Genomic DNA, 21,323 nt, shown 5'->3' with positions numbered 1-21,323 from the left:
ATCTGATCTATGTGACGCACTGGATCTCCCCGTTAACACCTTCTCCGGGAATCGGCAAGCATCCACCACGAGGGGCTCGTTGGCTTCGTTTCAGACATGTTGAGCTTCAAGAGGCACTCATAAAAGAGACAAGTGATGGTCTATCCACACTATTTTCTGCAAATTTTGGACCTGTGTATCAAGGACGCGTTATCCTAATGGGCTTCATGGGCAGCTGCCCGGGGCCTCGGAGGTAGCGAGATCGGAAAATATGAAACGATATTTTCAGAAGTTTTGATCATATTGATAACATTTTTGATGCATTTCGCCACCCGTAAGGAAGCCCACCTTGTCCCGTCGCATAAATCACCCGTCATTGTCAATATGATCACTGTCCACCATGTCTTCACACGCTACGCCAGCTTGAGTTCAATGATTTAATTAATGACTTCGCTTTCCAGAAAAGTAGGAAAGTGCCCTTGTAAGTTGACCCATGGCTGTCAAACTGAATGTGCAAAGCTGTGTGCCACCGCTGTTTGGGACATTGCGTGTGTGAAAGGATGAAATGTTTCACATAGCCTAACATTTTGAGATTTATTTCTGAGAAGCAAGCTATTTTTCTTTCTTTGTTATCGCTCTTTGTTTTCACAAGTTAAAAGTCGCCCGGATTCAGTGACGGCTGGTAGTCTTTCAAACGGGAGGCTGGTTGGTTACGATATTTCCAGATTTTAAAAGAAAAAAACACATAAATTTTGCCCATACTCTTGCCTCTGATCTGGCTGATTGTTGGCAGGGTCACAAACTGTGAAATAACAGGTTCTTTTGGCCCATTAGCCTACTGTCCAATATACATGATGGTGGTGTTGGGGTGGGGGTATATTTTAACACTTTATATTTTAAAATTGTGGCATGTTGTTTAAAAATTGATCATTATTGAAAGCAGCTCTTTGTCAGGAACCTCAGCAGTAACAGCAGAGTGTTCTGGAATAGGCACAAGCACTGACCTTGGGGAGCCAAACATAGAGCTGGGTGCCACACATTTCATTCAATGACACTTTCCCTATATTTTACTTATTTTGACTGAGAAATGTTTTATTGACAATTTTGATAACCCTTCACTTTTAATCCAGGTCTGTAGTGTGAAATGTTCTCGGCTATGTTTTTGTTTAAAAATGTTTTCCAAATTGTAGTTGTGTTTAATTCATATCCAGAGAAATATATATTCCAATATAATATACTCAGCATAAACATTTTAAATAGATTCTATATTTTTGGTCCATCCATGACATATTACTAAAGTAGCCTATTTACTGTTGCTGATGTGGGTCACTTGCTGTTAGCCAATTCACTTTCTCGTACCAGGAGAGCTGAAAGGAACAAGTATTATTCCCTGCCTTTTTCACCAAGTCAATTTGAGGCGTTGGTCTACCCTGCTCTTTAATTTTTATTTTTTCCTCGAAAGGAAGACTAGCAAATGGCTTCGCCAAAATTAAATCAGCAATGCTTGGCATCCGTGCGCAGCTTTCTTGCTAGCTGACTAGCCCCCTCAAGTTCAGTCACTCAAATAAACGAAATTTCTGGAACTAAGATAGCAAACTTGACAACACTATATTTACACTTTATTTACAATGAAAATATATACAAACTAAAAAAGCTGGTAGAAACCGTATGTAATGAATGAAATCGAAATGTAAGCTGATCTCTTACAATACACCACAGCACTTGCGAATCCGCATGGAACTGAACTGAGATTCACTGCTGCCTGTTTATATTTGAAACGAGCTGTCAATCAAAGAAAATATCCGGCCACTTTCACCAATCACCAGTCTCCTCACGGAAACTGCCATGTTCCTCCCACTGTGAGGCTGGGAGTCCGTAGGTGGGCGTTTTCGCAGTATTTGTCCAATAATCGTCTTGCATTTTGATATTGAAAAGCGCATAGCTCCCAAATGCCATTGAAGTCCACTGAGGCTGGGCTGCATCGCGCTGTCACGAGGGGGAAAAACTCACGCACACATTAGGCGAACTGGGGAAAGTTATAACGGAATGATTTCACACTGTAGTTGGGTTGAGCACATATATTTCTATGATTCTGGATCTGAAATAGCAATGTTATAAGGTCGGCTATAACATAAACCTAGCGCAATTCATCCTACACGATGTTCGTCATTTTTTAGAGGAGGCTGAGCCTCCCTCGTTGTCTTAGAGCAATCGCCCATGCCCGGATTCCAAAATGAAAACGAACGGTTATATACCAAATGAATGTTCTTGTTCTGAATACTAAAGAAACTGTTGTAGGCCGAGGTTATGTTCTTGACATGTTGTTCATTGACTCACTCATTCAAAGGCTCCTTGAGGCTAAACTTTAGTTAACCAGACTTGTTAACCGTGACGTCTGATGGATTTTTTCACCATGCAATTGCCTATTTCACCATTGCTTTTTCTCGATTAAATAGGTGTTGATGGATATAAAGTTTTATCGTTCAATAGTATTTCTAATTGTGCCACTGTCATTATTTAAGTTTCCGTGTCTAGTTAGACAGGCACGTCTGAGGGGGTGAATTTGCTGAGCGCAGTTGACAACAGGCGGGGGTGGGGCCTCGGGGGGGGGGGGGGGTGTCTGCCCGCCCAGGGCCTCGGCAAGGGTTAACGCGGCCCTGCTGTGTATGAGAGAACCTGAATGGAAATTCGGCCAAAAAGAAAAAGATTTGCACCTACCTGAGGTGTAAAACTTTTTTCCGTTGGATGAAGAGACGATGACATCGTGGCCCATAGTGGATGTCTTTTGCAAGTTTTCACACAGCAGAAGCGGTCTGGTCTGGTGATGCATTTGATCAAGGCTGTGCGAAGGCTGTTTACAAACCTGTCTACACTGAGAAACAGTGTCTCTGAAAGTGACCTGCTTGTAGAGCCAGATTGCAAATAAAGTCATCATTTGAAAGATAGACCTTGCAGTTGAATGCAGAAGTACATGGGGTGGAACGGAAACTGATCCAGCTCTTCTTATAACCCCAATTCCGAACCAACACAATGCTGTTTGGGCCAAATGTGAAAACACCGTTAGTCTTCGAGTGTGTGCGTGGCACCTGTTTGTTCATGCCATGTTTCTTTTTAAGAATATTTGCATAAAATCTAATTTCTCTTGCTGACTTGTTGGCAATTTGCTCAATACTTCCTGAAGGACTACAGGACAAAATGCAGCACGAGTTTTGAATGCAGATGTGTAGAGTTTGAAAAATTCACAATTATTGCCACCCGTGCATTAAGTACGATGTGGAACTTCTCTTTGCCATCATGATTGTGCTGATTTTTAGATATAAGGATTTAAGTTATTTGAATAAATTTAGCTATTAAAGGTTAGATGTCTTTATTCATATCATCACACTATCACATTAAACTAATTAACTACAAAGACATTTTTTATAGTGTTTTTTTTTTTTTTTTTTTTTAAACCTATCTTTACCAATAACTTGAGAGCTGACTTTTACCCCTTTTCCACCAAATCAGTTCCAGGGCTGGTTCGGGGCCGGTGCTGGTTCACAACTCGTTCAACTTGCGAGCCAGCTGAGAACCAGTTTGCTTTTCCATAGCTCGCGGTGCTAAGGGAAGCCACGTCAGTTACGTCGCTGTATACGTCAGTTGCGTCGCTGCGTTTGCATAAACCTTGGCGCGAATATCAAAGCAACAACAACACGGAGAAGAAGAAGAAGCAACAACAACAATAATGGATGACTTCGCGTTTGTACAGCTGCTGCTTCTCGTCGCTTAAAAATGGCGACCTTTCGCGGTCTTGTGATTGTTGTTGGTCTTAATAACTCCGCCCCCCCATTGACGTAAGCGGTTCTTTCCTCTAGCCCAGCAAAGAGTTGGTGCTAGCCTGGAACCGTTTTTTCTGGCCCCAGTGGAAACAGAAAACCCGGTTCCAGACTAAGCACTGGCCCCGAACCAGCCCTGAAACTGCTTTGGTGGAAAAGGGGCGTTTGATATATATTTAAGTTATTCCATGAAATCGAGTCATATATGAGCTGATAGCCATGTATAAGCCATGTATGACGAGATTGAGTGAGTGGAATAACTGTTTTATTCTGTCCACAAACGGAGCTGCGGTTTTTTTTTTTTGGCGAATTCGTCTGAAAATGTCCGACGAAATCATTTCCGCTTAGGCAAACTTCTTAAAAGCTATTGACGGCTGCACAAATTGGGTTTTTGTTGTTGTTGTATTTATTTATGTATTTATTTAACATCGGAGTTCTGAGCCCGGCGATGCCGTCTAAAAGATGAAAAGCGGCTCTAGGTATTTATAGTAGTGCTGTCAAAAATGTCGCGTTATTAACGCGTTAACTTGACTCAATTTTAACGGCGATAATTTTTTTATCGCCAGATTAGCGCTCTGTGACATGATGTAGGTTTTTCATAAGCTTTTGAAACTGCCAGGAACTTGCAACAGAGACTTCGCTTAGAAAACCGATAGCAGCTAGACTGTAATGCCACGCCCCGCACAGCCAGAGTCCTCTGCCCTCCCCCCAAAGAACCAGCGCGGGCAGGGCGCGCTAGTAGAGATGGGATTTATGGCTCTTTGATGGGATCCGCATCTTTGTGATCCGTTCTTTGAAAAGAGCCGTTCAAAAGACTGGCTCATTTGGCTCTTTTTAAATATTTATTCAGTTTTAAGAAGACAGCGTCTAAAGAAGCCAGATCCCTCTGAACTGTAAACTCAAGGCTATCCCAGAAATCCTTCCTGTAATATGCAAATTTAGCCGCCTCTGATTGGACAGCGCGACGCATCAACAGGCAGAAAGTGTAAAAGTACAAAATGTGTTCAGTGAGCTGAAACAGTAAAGATAAGATTCAATGCAATATTTATCAATGAACAACTTAAAGTTAATATAATAGTGTACTTTATATTATAATCAAGCATGTCAAGCCTACCGTCACTGTGTAACCTGTCTCTCTCAAGCAGTAGATCACTTCACTCATGGTTCTCTTGCTAGCCCCGCGCCGGTGCTCGGCTTAGGTTTCACTTTGCAGTGGCTGTCAAGACGTGTTATGCTTTGCAATAAAAAAAAAACATTGGTACAAAGCAAGCCCATTCACTTTTTTATGCTGATAAGAGAATAACAATGGTTTTTTTATGTGACAAAAATGTGCGATTAAATTGCGATTAATCGTGAGTTAACTATGACAGTCGCGACATTAATCGTGATTAAATATCTTAATCGCTTGACAGCACTAATTTATAGTAATATAAATTACATCGCAGTTGCATTGTCAACTGACTTTGGTGGTGTGTCTTTGTAGAAAGTGCCGTCTTGCAGTCATGCCGAGGTATAGAATAGCTTTCGACATTTTTATTTAATTCTTTCTTCAACATTTCAGTTCTGTAATTTTCAAACTTCTTTGAGCTTTTGAACCAGTCTTAAAAAAAAAAAATGAAAGAATTTTTAATGCTTAAAGATGAAGAATGTAAACAAACAGCGAAATGACGAGCAATTTGTGAAAAAAATGCTATAATAATAATTATTGGAAAACAACAACAAAAAGATACGTTCTTACCATCATACTTTTATTCCATATTTTGTCGCTGTTTCTTGTGTTTTTGAGGGTTTTGTTTTCGAGTAGTTTTTATTCCGTCTTCGGTTGGTTCAGCAACACGCTCCGTCGTTTTATTTTTCTCTACTCAGTGTATGAGCTGATATCCTAGTAGTAGAGTAGCCAATCAGAGCGCACGATTGCTCATATCCAGTGAATGTGGGTAGAATAAAATATGATATAATGTATGCTTTCACTTCTAAAAGATGAAAAGCAGCTCTAGGCATTTATAGTAATATAAATTACATCGCAGTCGCATTGTCAATTGACTTTGGTGGTGTTTCTTTGTAGAAAGTGCCGTCTGTCATGTGTGTTGAGCTACATCATGTTGACATATTTCTATTACATTAAATTAAAACGCTTATAGGTGTGTTTTGGTTATCTAACAGAGCGCATTAAAATCTGCATTTTACAATTATTGCAAAAGTGACTGCTGTGATAGCAGATGATATCCGTGAAGCCCCAGTATGTGCGTCGGAGAATGTGGCCAGGAATAGGCCGGAATATATCCGCAGTGAGAAGGTGTTTTTGGTGACGAGAGGCTCAGAGACGGTCTGGATCCTTGGCGGAGTTGAGCGTGGGTGTTATGGGAGACCGGAGGGAGTTGTAGGTTACACAAATGTCCTCCTTTAACCTTCATAGGAGGAACCATTACTGAAGAGGAGGAAGGGAGGGGGTGGTAAAAAGTTTTATAGGGTGGTTTTGTTTTTGTTTGGACATACTGCAGCTTTAACTGCACCATTATACTGGAAGTTCACTTGGACCACCACCATTAAGCCCCCATCCCAGTCTTCAGCTGTCCAGTTTCAGTGTCGCCTCAGATTCCTGTTCCTGGCTGACCGGATGGATGGATGTGTTTGTTCTGAAATGCTTTTCTGTTTACCACAGGTGTTAGAGTGGTTAGTTGAGTTATCGTCACCTTCCTGTCAGCTTGGATCAGTCTGGATGTTTTCCTTTGACTTCCTTTGACCTTTTTCATCAACAAGGCATCGTTATCATTCACAGAGCTGGATGGCTTTTGTTTTTCGTACCCTTCTGTGTCAGCTTGAGAGAACGTTGTGCAAGAAAATCCCAGGAGATGAGCAGTTTCTTAAATACTCAAACCAGCCAATCTGGCATCATGGTAATCTAATTTTTCCTCATTGTGATGTTTTATTCGAACAGTTAACTGAAGCTTGTGACCTGTGCTACTGCCACATGATTAGCTGACTGGATAATTGCATGAATGAATAGTAGCATGTAACAATCTACCCAATTCACAGTTCAGTCCGATTCACGATACTGGGCTCATGACTAAATTTTCCCACAGTATTTAAGAAAATATTACCAAAATAAAATGCAACATTTTATTTTTTTGATTCTTTGTCAACTTAAATATTCCTTTTGTTAAATAAAAAAAATTTGTTTGATTTTCTTAAGAACCAAGAATAATTGACCCACATTTGTAAAGGCTGGAGTAAAATATAATAGCCTATTAATTAATATTTGTTTTATTCAAACTGAAAAAAATGAATAATCAATAGGGCTTTTATTATTAAACTTTGATGAACACTTGTATGACCTCCATTTGCTTCTCTTTTCTTTAGATTTCAGCAGTCTGTAAAAAGAGAGCTCTGATTTCTTTGTAAATCTCCTTGTGCAATCTCACAACAGATCTTTCCCGTTTTTTATTTCCGTGGCATTCGAGCTGTGTTACTTCCGCCTATGGTGAAGTCGCGTGCGTTCCTCCTGCTTTGCATTACTGCGGCGTCTGCTATCTAAACGACGCAATTGCAGCTCGGAAAAACGAAGAGATTGTGCAACCTGATGATGATCGTGGTTCATTTTTATTTCATCAATTCAAATCGTCCTAAATTTGTATTGCAATTTATCATTGCATTCCAAATGAGCAGGTGTTCCTATTAAAGTGTCTGGTGAGCGTGTCTATATAAAAACCCACCTGTTAGTGTCCGTTGATGCTTTTGTATGTTATATGCGCTCAGGTTATATCTTGGTTTGAGCAGAGCTTGCTGTGTTGGCTGCTGTTCAGTAAATGCCGGTGTGTAGCGGTAGAAGTCGAGCTTGTTAAGTGAACTGGGAACGATCGCAGAGGAGGGAAAGCTGCAGCTGATGGATCAATCAATAGTCCACTGGAAAGCCCTGGCTTCCTCCTTCTCTGTTGCTCCATTTTACGCTCCTTTTCTCTCTTGTATAATCTTCCTCTCTCGCTCACTGACTTTCCCCACCCTTTGCCCCTCCTTTTTGCCCTCACTCCACGTTGCTTTCCAGAGACCATCACCACTAGAACCCACTGCCAGTACAAAATGGCTGCCACCTGCTGAGCTCAACCGCAGTACTGTCGTGTTCCTCAAGCTTGGATGTCATGCATGTTTTCTGGCACTGAAAACAAACAGGTCTACTTAATATTTGATGTTTGTACAGTGCACTCGTGGCAGATGGGGCTGTACTTTTGGGTGTGTTGAGATTTCAGCTGAAGCTTGACCTGTGAGATTGAGGTTGAGTGTAGGTCGTGTTACGTAGATCTTTGTGCTCTTGCCTTTCTCTCTCGCTTTGTGGCGAGTAGGCAGGTAATACTCAACATGTTATAGTGCAGGGGTGGCCAGTTGAAACTTGATCCTAGGTTCGAGTCTGAGAACGGGTTGCTATTTCTGTGCATGTTCTCCCCGTGTCTGTGTGGGTTTCCTCGAGGTTCTCTAGTTCAACCAGAGGGGAACCGTCAGGGCCTTTCCGTCGTTCAGAGAAGGCCCAAACATATCAGCATGTCATGTTATATTTAATTTCTTTCATGCTAATTATTCTCTTCTAATTTGGCCTCATTTTCTATCAAATTTGCTTCAGAAATGAAAGGGTTACTCATCTCATCTCATTATCTCTAGCCGCTTTATCCTGTTCTACAGGGTCGCAGGCAAGCTGGAGCCTATCCCAGCTGACTACGGGCGAAAGGCGGGGTACACCCTGGACAAGTCGCCAGGTCATCACAGGGCTGACACATAGACACAGACAACCATTCACACTCACATTCACACCTACGGTCAATTTAGAGTCACCAGTTAACCTAACCTGCATGTCTTTGGACTGTGGAGGAAACCGGAGCACCCGGAGGAAACCCACGGGGAGAACATGCAAACTCCGCACAGAAAGGCCCTCGCCGGCCACGGGGCTCGAACCCGGACCTTCTTGCTGTGAGGCGACAGCGTTAACCACTGCACCACCGTGCCGCGAAAGGGTTACTGTCTTGAAAATATTAAAATAGATTAGATTAGATTCACTTTATTCATCCCACGACGGGGAAATTCACGTGTTAGAGTAGCAAGAAAATGTCAAACAGATGATAAATAAAACTGAAATAAAAATTAGACAAACGAAGGATTAAATACAGAGGGCTATTTGCATTATCTACCATGAAAAAGTATAGAAAAATTGCCTTATTGAGAGGCTCGGAAAAATTGCACATTATAAGTAGACTCTGTATATATACACACGTGTACTGTATATACATAAATAATATTTATATATAAATATAAGTATGCATAAAAATAGTTTAGGCCTATATTATTGCACATAATTGCATCGATGAGAGATGGCAGAGGTAGTAGTGGTGAAGTAGTGCGAATTAAACGACAAACAGGTTATTGGTGCTACGTTACAAGTTGTGGATGTTATACAGTCTGACAGCAGCCGGTATGAATGACCTGCGGTACCTCTGCTTCTTACACCGTGGGTGTAGCAGTCTACTACTAAAAGAGCTGCTTAAAGCCCCCACAGCCTCATGTAGGGGGTGAGAGGGGTTATCCATGATTGAGGTCAGCTTGGCTAACATCCTCCTCTCACCCACCACCTCAATGGAGTCCAGAGGACAGTCCAAGACTGAGCCAGCCCTTCTAACCAGTTTATTAAGTTTCTTCCTGTCCCTCTCTGAACTTCCACAGCCCCAGCAGACCACAGCGTAGAAAATCGCTGATGCTACCACAGAGTCATAAAAAGTCCTAAGCAGTGTCCTGCACACACCAAAAGACCTCAGTCTTCTCAAGAGGTGGAGACGACTTTGGCCCTTCTTGTACAGGACATCTGTGTTGTTAGTCCAGTCCAGTTTGTTGTTGAGGTGAACACCCAGGTATTTGTACTCCTCCATGATCTCGATGTCCACAGCCTGGATGTTCACTGGTGCAATTTGGGAAACTAGAGAGTTATCCAATGAGATTTTTGTTTGTTTGTTTGTTGTGTCTAGGCTGAGAAGAGCTTAGAGCTGTTCACTCATTGGTTAGGACTTCATTGCCGGGACCAGCGCTCGAAACTAACGGTGTCCCGACGTCCCGGGGACCATAAAAAATGTCATCGGGACACAAAATTATCATATCTGGGACAATCCCGGGACAATGGAAAAAAATAGATCTAGAAAAAAAGTTCTACATTAATATTATTTACAAAGCCGTAACACATACGTAGACATTCACCTAATTTGTCAATTTTAATTTTAAAACGTTAACAGCGAAAAATACATAGTAGCTACACTTTCGATGCACCTGCATCCGTAGGCTACAGAGCAGCGCATTCTGTTCTAGAATCTTCGGCCGGAGTCCGCATTATATGGACTTGGAATGGAATTGCTACCGCACACGCTGCGCCGACTCTTGCCAGAACAAAAATGCTTAAGTGGTTGAAGCGGACCGACCGCGGGGAAGAAACTGAAAGCCCAGACATAACGTCTCCGGGACCTTCAGGATCCAAAGTGTCATCGCCTGGTCTGCAGGCAACGCTAGCAACTGAATGAACTTAATGAACACTGTTAGACACGTTATAAAATACAACAGGAATGATGTGGATGATATTGACGGAAGATACCGTTCAACAGAATAAGTGAGTTTTCTTGGTGTCTTTCTAGTTCAGAAAGTTTAGTCAGTCAGCAGCACAACTAGGCTCGGACCTGCCACTATGCTGATGTTGCTAACATTTGCACCCACGTTTTGGCAGCGAAAGTTCATAAAATGGATAACGGAAAGTTCATAAAAATAGATAACGGAAAGTTCATAAAAATAGATAACGGTAATGGATAACGGAAAGTTCATAAAAATGGGTAACGGAAAGTTCATAAAAATGGATAACGGTAATGGATAACGGAAAGTTCATAAAAATGGATAACGGTCTCATCTCATCTCATTATCTGTAGCCGCTTTATCCTGTTCTACAGGGTCACAGGCAAGCTGGAGCCTATCCCAGCTGACTACGGGCGAAAGGCGGGGGACACCCTGGACAAGTCGCCAGGTCATCACAGGGCTATGGATAACTGTATTGGTGAAAATTATAAGTTGGCCTTATAAGTGCCAACAGATATTCAAGGTATAAGTAGATGAAATGAACATAAAAGGGGTCTTATTTTCAACTAAAGTGTACTGCAGATGTAGGGAGTTGAAACATTTTCTGAATGAGCTAGTTGGCCCCTTTAAATAAACGGGTATCTATTCACACAGTGAGATCGCCAAAGTTTAATAAACTGAAAATGCAATAACTAATTTTGAAGTAGATGATGTATAGGACATGTGTCGCTTGTGTCTTGTGACTTATTGTAAAAATGATATAAAGGGTTCAAAATCGCATAGTTACAAATATAGTAGTAACTTCATATGATAATATTAACCACTGGTTATTTCAGAGAGGAAAAAAATGGGGACACTATTGCTTCCATTCGGGACAATACAACACAGAATTCGGGACCACTGGGGGACACAAAGAAAAAAAAGTTAATTTCGAGCCCTGGCCAGGACAGAAGGCCATGGCAGTGTATGTTTTTATGTCGTGACAGATAACTTAACCAATCAGATTTTGATTTATACTGGGAGGGACCAAAAATTTATCGCCCTCGGTCTTCTCGAAGGCCAGCGTGAGCTTAACCACGAATCAGTGGTGTCAGTGCAGCAGTGAAGTCATCTTCCAGCCAGTGTAGCGTTCATCTGTAGTGTTCGCAAATGCTAATCAAGCCAGCGCTATCGAGAGCAAGTAGCACAGGCTAACGACCGAGAAACTCAGATTTCAGTCTCCAGACTCTTCTTCCATGCTGCACGCTCACTACAGCATTTTTCACTCAGACTTCCCTGTGCAATTTACTGAGGTACTTTTAAAATTAACATCGACAGCTACGCACAACGGAGCGACCTGGCAGCCTGCCGCTAATCCCTGGCAAAATCCTTTACCCTGTTGCTGTTTTGGTGTGTCTGGATCAAGTTTGGCTGAACTCTAACAGTAATGGTTCGCCACTGGTTTCAACCCACCTCCCAAAACGTACCAGTATGTCGACTTGCTAATACGCATTAAGTTCACACTTGGTTGAACAGCTGAAAATCTTATTGGAAAATTAGTGTAAATGCTCAAAATCTGACAAGTAAGTTTTATTCCGTGATAACATTTAAAGCCAATTCTGAACCGGAGTTGAAACCATACTGTATGTGGGTGGGCGTAATGTAGAATTGGGGCGTTTCTAATTTGCATAGTCTTATGGCCCTTTTCCACTACCCTTTCTCAGCTCACTTCAGCCCGACACGGCTCGCGTTTCGACTACCTCAGAACAGCACGACTCAGCTCGCTTCAGCCCTACTCAGCATCCAAAACTCGCATGGTTTTGGAGTGGGGCTGAAGCGAGCCAAACCGAGCCGAGTGGGGCTAGGGGCGTGAGGAGACACTCCCCTGTGCACTGATTGGTGAGGAGGAGTGTCCTCACATGCCCCGCGAGCACGCTGGGATCTGTAAACCCGGAAGAAGAATAATTACGAATTACGAGAATTTCTGAAGCCTTATGCGCCTCGCCTCATCTATACGCTCTTGCCAGTATCTGTTGGCGTTGTCGGTGACAACAAGCCACAGCACCAAGACCAGCAACACTAACAACTCCATGTCCTCCATGTTTATTGTTTACTATCCACGTCGTGAGACTACCGCTTAAAAGATCACTGATGTCACTGTTTGCGCCGCCTAACGACATCACGTGACGTCCACCCAGTTTCGCTAACTCCACCCAATGTGTCCACCCACTTCCAGCCAGCACGGTTCAGCGCGGTTGTAGTCGAAATGCAACTCCAACAGCCCCACTCAGCTCGACTCAGCCCAACTCAGCACGGCACGGCTCAGCCCGACTCAGCCGCGTTGGTAGTGGAAAAGCAGCATTAGAACCTAGATGTCTTCATGTTTTGCCATCGATTCTTGGGTTTCAGTCACGTGACCTTTTCTTAGTGAGTTCACTTCCGGTAAAACAGCTGGTGGTCAAGCAAACCAAAAATAACTGCCGTAGTGCAAACAACTAGCGATAACTTATCAGAGTACGCCTGTAATCTAGAAGTCACTGCTCGCTTTAGATATATTCAGAAGATTGCTATGTGCAGTGGAATCGACCCCTACAGTCTGGGAAAGAAGGATTTGTCATACGATCTCAAAAACTACCCTTCAGTCGAGTTCCCCGACGTCTCGAACTATCTGGTGTTGCAGACGTCCTTCTACACCGCAAAACAGATGAACGCGTGGAAGAGTATCGAGGCGTACAACATTTTTTTTTTTTTTGTACGGTATGTGGCTGGGTAACGGACCTCGGTATCGAGTTGCTGCCAAATTAATCCTGTATTGTTTTTGCCCGTGTAAGTATTTTTTTTAAAAAGCTGTTTTCACGTCTTTACAACAAAGAGCTGCAAGTTGAAGTGTAAACAAACAACAGTTCGCTTGATTCTCACTTGTGTTTGCTCTTACTAAAAAAAAGTAGCGTAAAATAACGACACATAGCAAGAAAAGTACTTGGAAAACACTAAGGACAGAACTGAGAGGAAGATACAAACCTTTCACCAAGTGGTCACTGCAAACTCGAGCATGCTTCGACTCGGCTCCCTTCGATTTCAGCGAGAGGTTTGAAAGCCACCTTTCTCGACGTCTTTTTGTGAAATCCTGTGTTCGTTCACCCTTTTTTTTTGTATTAAGCTGGGCATACACTGCGATTTTTTATTTTTATTTTTCAATCGCGGTATTCAGCTGCTGCTCACACTGTACGAGTGAATCGCAGGGGTAAACAGCACGCAGCTTACGATTCCTGTTCTCACACTATACGATCCGATGCTCGGATGCGATGCTCAGGATTTCAAACAGGTTTGATTTTCATCAGATCGATCGGGAGGAGGTCGTGAGGTGTTAATCGCTTGTCGTTACCCCATGTATACTACACGATCCGAGACGCACGATTGAGCCAAAACTCGGCCCGATCTCCAAAATAGTCGCACGAGTGAAAATCGGGCCAAAAATCGCACAGTGTACGCCCAGCTTTAGTTCACGGGGAACTCTGAAGAAACTTTTATCAGTTTGACAGTTTGATCAATTCAAACAACCTAAAACAACGCAAACGTAAGGCATTTTTCATGCACCTTCTCCGTACAAACGCGTTGACAACTGAGCTTTGGTAGACCACCAGCGAAAGTTTTGAATAACTAATGAGGCGGATGTGACGTCACGTGAAACCCAAGAATTACGACTTGACCTTTTTATGGGAATCCGAGACAAACTTAACGATAGGGCTGCTCGATTATGGAAAAAATAATAATCACGATTATTTCAGTCAATATTGAAATCACGATTATTCAAGCGATTTTTTGAAACCATGCATTTATTCAGCATTTCTCTTTAAAACAAAAAAAAACCTCTTTGTTATTGATCATTTACGTTCACCTTTCTTTCAAACTGAAAATACATATCGTCTAGAAAAGCTTCAGTTTGCGATGTATAAAACAAAATAAAAATATTCTTTTGACATAAGACAGAGAAAAACAAATGTACATAGGCTGCATACGGAGTGGCATTGTAGAAAGTGGCTGAAATGGATGGCGGCATCGGCTTTATCTTTTTGTTTTTTATTGTTTCGTCGTGAATAACTTTATGGCTCAGTTTCAGGTGGTTGAAGAGGTTTGTAGCGTTGCCAAGAGGCGCAGATACTACCTTATTGCAAATCTTACACACGATGCGCTTCTGTTCCACGTCGGATTCTTCGAATCCAAAGTGATCCCATATTACAGACGTTTTTCGTCCCTTTTTGTCGACCAACCGATTCTGCCCTCCTTCTGTCATCTTGCGAGCCTACCTCACGCCAAACAATTCACAATCTCTCCTCCTTTCAGCCGCGTGAGTGGAGAGCCATAGAGACGCACACACTGTTTCCGCCGCGCGAGCGTTGTCGGCAAGTCTGCGCATGGGCCCGCGGGAAGGAAATAATATTGCGTGTGCGCGTCCCCGACAAATGGCAAACGATTATTTTGCCATTTGTCGGGGACGCGCAACTCGATTATATGAATTTTGAGATCGTTTGACACAAAAATCGAAATCGTGATCAAAATTTGATTAATTATACAGCCCTACTTAACGCATACCTGTCAACTTTGAGGTTTGAAAAAAAGGGATATTTCCCAGATTTTTAACTCAAAATAAGGGAAAATTTCGGAAAGTCATACCCTTCACCAAAAGTGGGTGTGTAGTTGAATGGGGGGCAATTTTCTATCTAGTATTTGTGATTTCCTGTACTCTGGTGCATGTTGGTGATAGCCAAGACCCAAACTCAATATGCTTATGGTTTATAGAGTGCATTTGTGAATAAACTATACATTTATTTTTATTTGCTTTCAGTGGTACCAGTTATTTCCCAAATTAAGGGCTAACATATGTATCTTATGTTAAAATAAGAAAGGTCATTATATAACCAGTCAATAAATTCAATTCCATTGCAATTTATTATGGTTTTACCATAATCATGGCCTCGGAACGATAGATAGATAGATAGATAGATAGATAGATAGATAGATAGATAGATAGATAGATAGATAGATAGATAGATAGATAGATAGATAGATAGATAGATAGATAGATATTAAACCAAGAGTGATTTAAAATGGGCAAGTTTCAGATAGAAAATAAAATAGACAATGAGTGGATAAAACAGTTAATACACCAATTAGTTTACACTAGGCTATTTATGAGGTCTTAGCCAGGACATACTTAATGTAAACATGTGTAGCTTACCTTTGATTATTTGGGAGGCTTTCGTTTTCCCCATGGAAAATTTCTTTGCAATGGAAGAGTCTGGGAACATTCCAGCCCCGCACTTGTTGAAATCATCAAAGAAAGAGAGGCTAATGTTTTTTCTTAGCTATTAGCATCGCCATCTTCACCTCAGACCTAATCAGTGTTGCCAGACACTGCTGACGTTTTCCAGCCCAAAATATGTTCAAAACCCACCAAAATGCACTTGAAACCGCCCAATCTGGCAACACTGGACGTAATCACTTGTTCAGCCTCGCCTCCGGACGTAGTTCTGTAATTACTGATACCTGAGAGGGCGGGGACGTGAATTCATGGCCCGACTTCCTGCTGTAAACTCCTGTCAGAGGCGCGTCATGAATTTTGGACCTACCGACTTTTTTATATTGTGAAAATACGGGACTTTTATATAATGTCAAAATACGGGATATTTTCAGGAAAATAAAAAAAACGGGAAGACAGCGGGAAACAAGTCAAAATAAGGGATTTCCCGGGAAAAACGGGAGGGTTGACAGGTATGACGTAACGAGCTTCAGAACACGTTTTCGTGACACTTGACACCTTAATTTTGGTGGCTGTGAAAGATTTGGAGTTAAAAACTGTAATGAGATGTCGGCATTTAGTCCCAAGGAACAAAGTAGTACCATTTTATCGTTAAATATGGACTAGAGTTTTTAATAATGCATTCTGATCTCTGTATGTTCCAGCACATTCTGCATGTATTCATGGTGCATATTCATGGTTTTTCTGTTCTGTTGCAGGATCTGGAGTGGTTATCTCAGGAGATTGTGCGTTTGAGTAAAGGCACCGATCCTGCACAAGATCCCAAGGCCACAGGCTAACATAAATAAAATAAAAAAAAAACCCCAAGCTGCGCCTGTCTGATTGTCCCTGACTGCAGAGAGATGCTGCACCTTCATACCACACAAACTGGATGACTGGATCGAACCTCACGTCCGCGCAGAGGAGGAATAAGTGCGTGATCACTCACTCGCAAGTCCTCAGCTGCTCAATATACTTAACACTCTAACACTTTGCGTCTCGTTTTTGTCTCTGACACGACAAAAAGCACGGCGGTATCTCGCTAGCTGACCCAGAATGCTTTGCGTCCATGAAGTGAGCCGAAAGGGCTTCGTCCCAAACCTTCACCGAGCCCGCTAGCTCGTCCGTGCTGACGAGAGTTTTTGTTTGTCTGTTCAGAGTTTCTGCTTCACATCAACAGCAGCTTCCCGTTTTCTCTTTGGGTGACGTGTAAAGATAAAATTAGTAATATATTAGTTCCAGATGATTATAGGATGTATAGTAATAGCTGGTAAGAAGCGAGTGGTCGTGCTGCTCGTTAAGACACACGAGTTGGGCGAGGTTCGTTACGTCTGCTGTTCAAAATGCCAACAATTTAGCGCGTTCAGAGAAACGCGAGCGCACATAATTGGGCCGATAATCGTCAAAGCGTTTTTGCACGTCACCTCGGAGCACTGCTATGAAGTAAATCGACCCCACGGCCTCCTCTCGTTAACAGACCGCCCCCTCTGGTTCTCCGCTTGTCGTTTGATCCATTTTTAGTCCGGTAGGAGATTCCTCTTATTTCACAGCGAGTTCTGCCCAAATGCCTGGATGTTATGACATCATTCCACTTAAACATATCAAAGCTTTTGAAGAGACATTTCACTTAGCGTTTCTTGGACAGAGAATGTTTTTTTTTTTTTTGGACACTAGAGATTGAGCTGAGCTCAACCTTGCACCCTTCTTTTAAAAAGAATCCAGAACAAGAACCTGTCTGAAATTTCCTGTGTATGTCCAGGTCTTGCTGTGTGTAAAAGCTTGCACTGACATCGTGGTCTTCAGTAACTTTTTTTTTTTTTTCCCTTTGCTAATTCTATATAAATATTGAATTGTTATTCTTTTTTTTTTTAATAACTGAATTTATGACCAAAATGCTATGAGGTGCTTCCTCCAAGGGTATGGTTTGATATGAAAGAAGGGAAGGAATACTCCTGTACTTTTCAACTTCATGTCTGTCCAGTGCATCTGCAGCGGATGTGTGATTTACCACGGAATAAAAACGAAACCTGTTTACTCAAATCTCACGTGTGCTGACCTGGAAATCCAACTACGGTAGGTAGTCGAAAAGCAGCAGTTAAATTGAGTCAAATGAACGCATTAGGTGTGGCGCAAGTTCGAGAAACGGTACATTTTAAATTCGGAGGTGCAAAAGTAAAAATGTACTCAAGTACGATGAGACACTTCTGTACATGTGGTCACAGACTTCATCCTGTCCGACTAACGAAGCATCTTGTGTCCTTAACAAAAAGGCAGGAAGTCTTTGGCTGACGTTTCGGGGTCGTCTTGTTTCTGCTCGATGAAGTGTTTCAAGCGAAGTGAGCGAGTGTTGTGTTACCGTAGCATTCGAGTTGTATATTATAATATAGTTTTTATACTGTACTTGACTTTTACCACATTATTTATATCCAAGAAATATTCTTTCCACATTCACTGGATATGAGCGATTGTGCACTCTGATTGGCTACTCTATTACGAGGCTATCAGCTCATATACCGTCCGTCCATCCATTATCCGTAGCCACTTATCCTGTGTAGGGTCGCAGGCGAGCTGGAGCCTATCCCAGCTGACTACGGGCGAAAGGCGGGGTACACCCTGGACAAGTCGCCAGACCATCACAGGGCTGACACATAGACACAGACAACCATTCACACTCACATTCACACCTACGCTCAATTTAGAGTCACCAGTTAGCCTAACCTGCATGTCTTTGGACTGTGGAGGAAACCGGAGCACCCGGAGGAAACCCACGGGGAGAACATCCACACAGAAAGGCCCTCGCTGGCTGCTGGGCTCGAACCCAGAACCTTCTTGCTGTGAGGCGACAGCGCTAACCACTACACCGTCGTACCGTGCTGCCCTGCTCATATACCGTGAGTAGAGAAAAACAAAATGGCGGAGCATGTTATTGAACCAACCAAGGATGAAATAAAAACTCTACTCGAAAACCAACCCCCCCCCCCCCCCCCCCCCCCAAAAAAAAAAGCCACCAAAATATGAAAAGTATTTTATAGTAAGAACGTATCTTTGTTTTTATTTATTTTTTCAAGAATTATTATAGCATTTTTCGCAAATTGCTACCGTCATTTCGCCGGTTTGTTTACAATCGAAGCGGAAATGATTTTGTCAGACGTTTTGGATGAAGTTTTTATTGATCGAATTTACTAAAAATCAAAATGCCCCGTTTCTCAAAATCCAGTGAATGTGGATAGAATAAAACAGTCATTCCACTCAATCTCGTCGTACACGGCTTACAGCCAACTCAGCGCTACGCGTCTGAATGGCTATCGGCTCATGTACTGTACGACTCGATTTCGTGGCGTAATTAATTGTCCGCGCGACTTTTTTTTATTAATACGCTTAGTTCAAATACTTCCTACTTACATCAGATCATGTTCATGTGCGTTCAGAAGGGGGGAGGGGTCAGAAAAGACCAGCGCACATGTCAGCATCGAGGTTCTTCACAACACCAAGAAATCTATGAACTTATTATATGATGAAATTTAACAAAAAAATTTTTTTCGACTTCCTGTACGAGTGAGATTTGAGTAGACAGGTTTTCACGGGGAGGGGGCGGAGTTACGTTTACCATCCTTGGAAATCTCACACACATGTTACAGATGCGATAGATAGAGAGTAAGATGAAAAGCACGAGAGCATTCCTTTTCAAAGGTTCAGTCTGAATTTTAATGATGAGTGAATACGGAGAGGAAAAGGGAGGAGTCATGTACCGTGTTTCGCAGTAAATCTGGTAATGTTACTGTACGACTGTATACTTGAGACGGATTTATTCACTTGCTTAAACAGTTTGTCATAATCCAATTTAAGCAATCATTAATGTTATATGTTTAATATCGGGTGCTTGAAAAATGATTACATGCCTAATTGCTCTCATTTGATTTAATATTGTTTATACATAGTGACTTGCATGTGGTGTAATATTTTACATTTCTTCCACGGACACTACTTAAAATAAGATTTTCCAGTGGAATGGTGAACGGTGAAATGACCAGCACGCTTGCTGTGAGGACCTTCACGTTGGACAGAGTGATTCTTTCGCATTATCTGAAAGAAACTTGCTTAAAGTTTATTTTATATCATTTCACTTGAATTTTTGTTTGTTTTTAAGCATGAATCTCTGTCGACTCAGCTCAACAGGATCATCATCGCTGCTAATTAGGAACCGAAAGTAGAATGCCAGTACTCAGTCAGAATTTCCCCTCAGACCTTCTTGTTATTTATTCGTCCATGTTTGTCAGCTGTCATGTTCAGTGAAGAGCCTGATTTCTTGACGTCTTGCAGCGTTAATAAAGAATGGCTGGAAATGAATTTTTCTCCCCAAACACGTTTCATTCATGCTGATGATGATTGTTTTTCGGGTAAGACTTCGCCTTGAGTTGTTTACGGTAGCGGGAACAAAGTAGCTCTAATTAGAAATGTTGTCTTGTGATGTTTACTAGAACAGAAGTGTCACTGCTTACACTGTGTGCATTTTACACACACACACATGCACAGAGAGGACTCTTACACCAGCTGTTGATGACCTGGAGTGTTCACCTTCCAGTACAGCTGTGCAAATGGTGAAGGGACAGAGGTGAGTCTTGAGACACACGCACACGTTTGTCTCACTATCCTTGTGAGGACCTTCTATTGACACAATTATTAATACGGTTAATTAATGCTGTGCCTGTATCTAAACTTGACTCTAACCTTAACCTCAGTAATGAAAAGGAAACTTTTTGACTCTTATTTTATTTTTTAAATAACATAACAGCAATTTCCTTGTGGGGACCATCCAAATGTCCCCACAAGGTTGAAATTGTCAGATTCTACCATCCTTGTGGGGACATTTGGTCCTCAGTCGTATATAAAAACATGTGCGTGCACACGCACACACACACTTGCATTATCTTGCATTGTTTTTCTTAATTACTCATTGAAACAGCCTCCAGTTACTTTGCCAAATATACGGGTCTGTCTCAGAAACTGGGTACTGTGGGGGTACCACACTAAATATACTCACAGTCAATAAACTATACGCTTTTGAATGGTGATGTTGGTTTTAATTTGAAATAAAATGATGAAAGAAATAACAGATAAAACTAAATCTTTGATGTGAATACTCTATTCAGAATTTGGCAAAAATTCTGCAAATTTCTGGAAAAATGGCGGCTTGATCCGGGACATGATAAACGGTTGACTACATCGCATTCGCTTAAAAAGGTTGTAGTCCACTGAAAAGTCTACAGTTATCACTGATTGTATTTTAAGTTGTAACTTTACACACCTAAGGATTGGTGCGCTCACAGAATAATCATAACCGTAATAAATCATGCAAAATATTTCATCACCGTTGTAACTCCATTCTCCGCAAACCCAAAACCAATACGATCGTGTGTTTTGATCTAAACGGAAAGCCTCAGGGTCGAGGTCACTACCTCACCAAAAGCAGGAACTTAAAATCACTACGCCATAGAAAAATTTAGTTATAAATCTGTGATTTTGTTTTTTAAAACGAAAGCTGAAAGTTAGGTATAGAATATGTTTCTTACAGAATATGTTACGATGGTAGCTGGTCTTGTATGAATTTCTGAGCTATAAAATGAGTTGTGGTCTATTTTTTACCGTAGCGTGTTATTTGTGTG

General features: G+C 41.8%; 1 protein-coding gene across 3 annotated transcripts in view; it reads left to right on the top strand.

Moving 5' to 3' along the window:
- The window catches only part of gripap1 (GRIP1 associated protein 1), a 259,951-nt gene extending 239,944 nt beyond the window's left edge, over positions 1-20,007 (top strand). For all 3 annotated transcript variants that reach the window (XM_060932398.1, XM_060932397.1, XM_060932399.1), the window contains one exon: positions 16,380-20,007. In XM_060932398.1, coding sequence (XP_060788381.1) covers positions 16,380-16,460 — 81 coding nt within the window. In that variant the 3' untranslated portion in view covers positions 16,461-20,007. The remainder of the gene's footprint in view (positions 1-16,379) is intronic.
- Positions 20,008-21,323: the final 1,316 nt, after the last annotated feature.

This window comes from Neoarius graeffei, chromosome 10 (assembly GCF_027579695.1).
Source record: "Neoarius graeffei isolate fNeoGra1 chromosome 10, fNeoGra1.pri, whole genome shotgun sequence".
NCBI lineage: Eukaryota > Metazoa > Chordata > Actinopteri > Siluriformes > Ariidae > Neoarius > Neoarius graeffei.
Note: the sequence above shows the minus strand (reverse complement) of the source record. Positions and strands in the feature narration are given on the sequence as shown.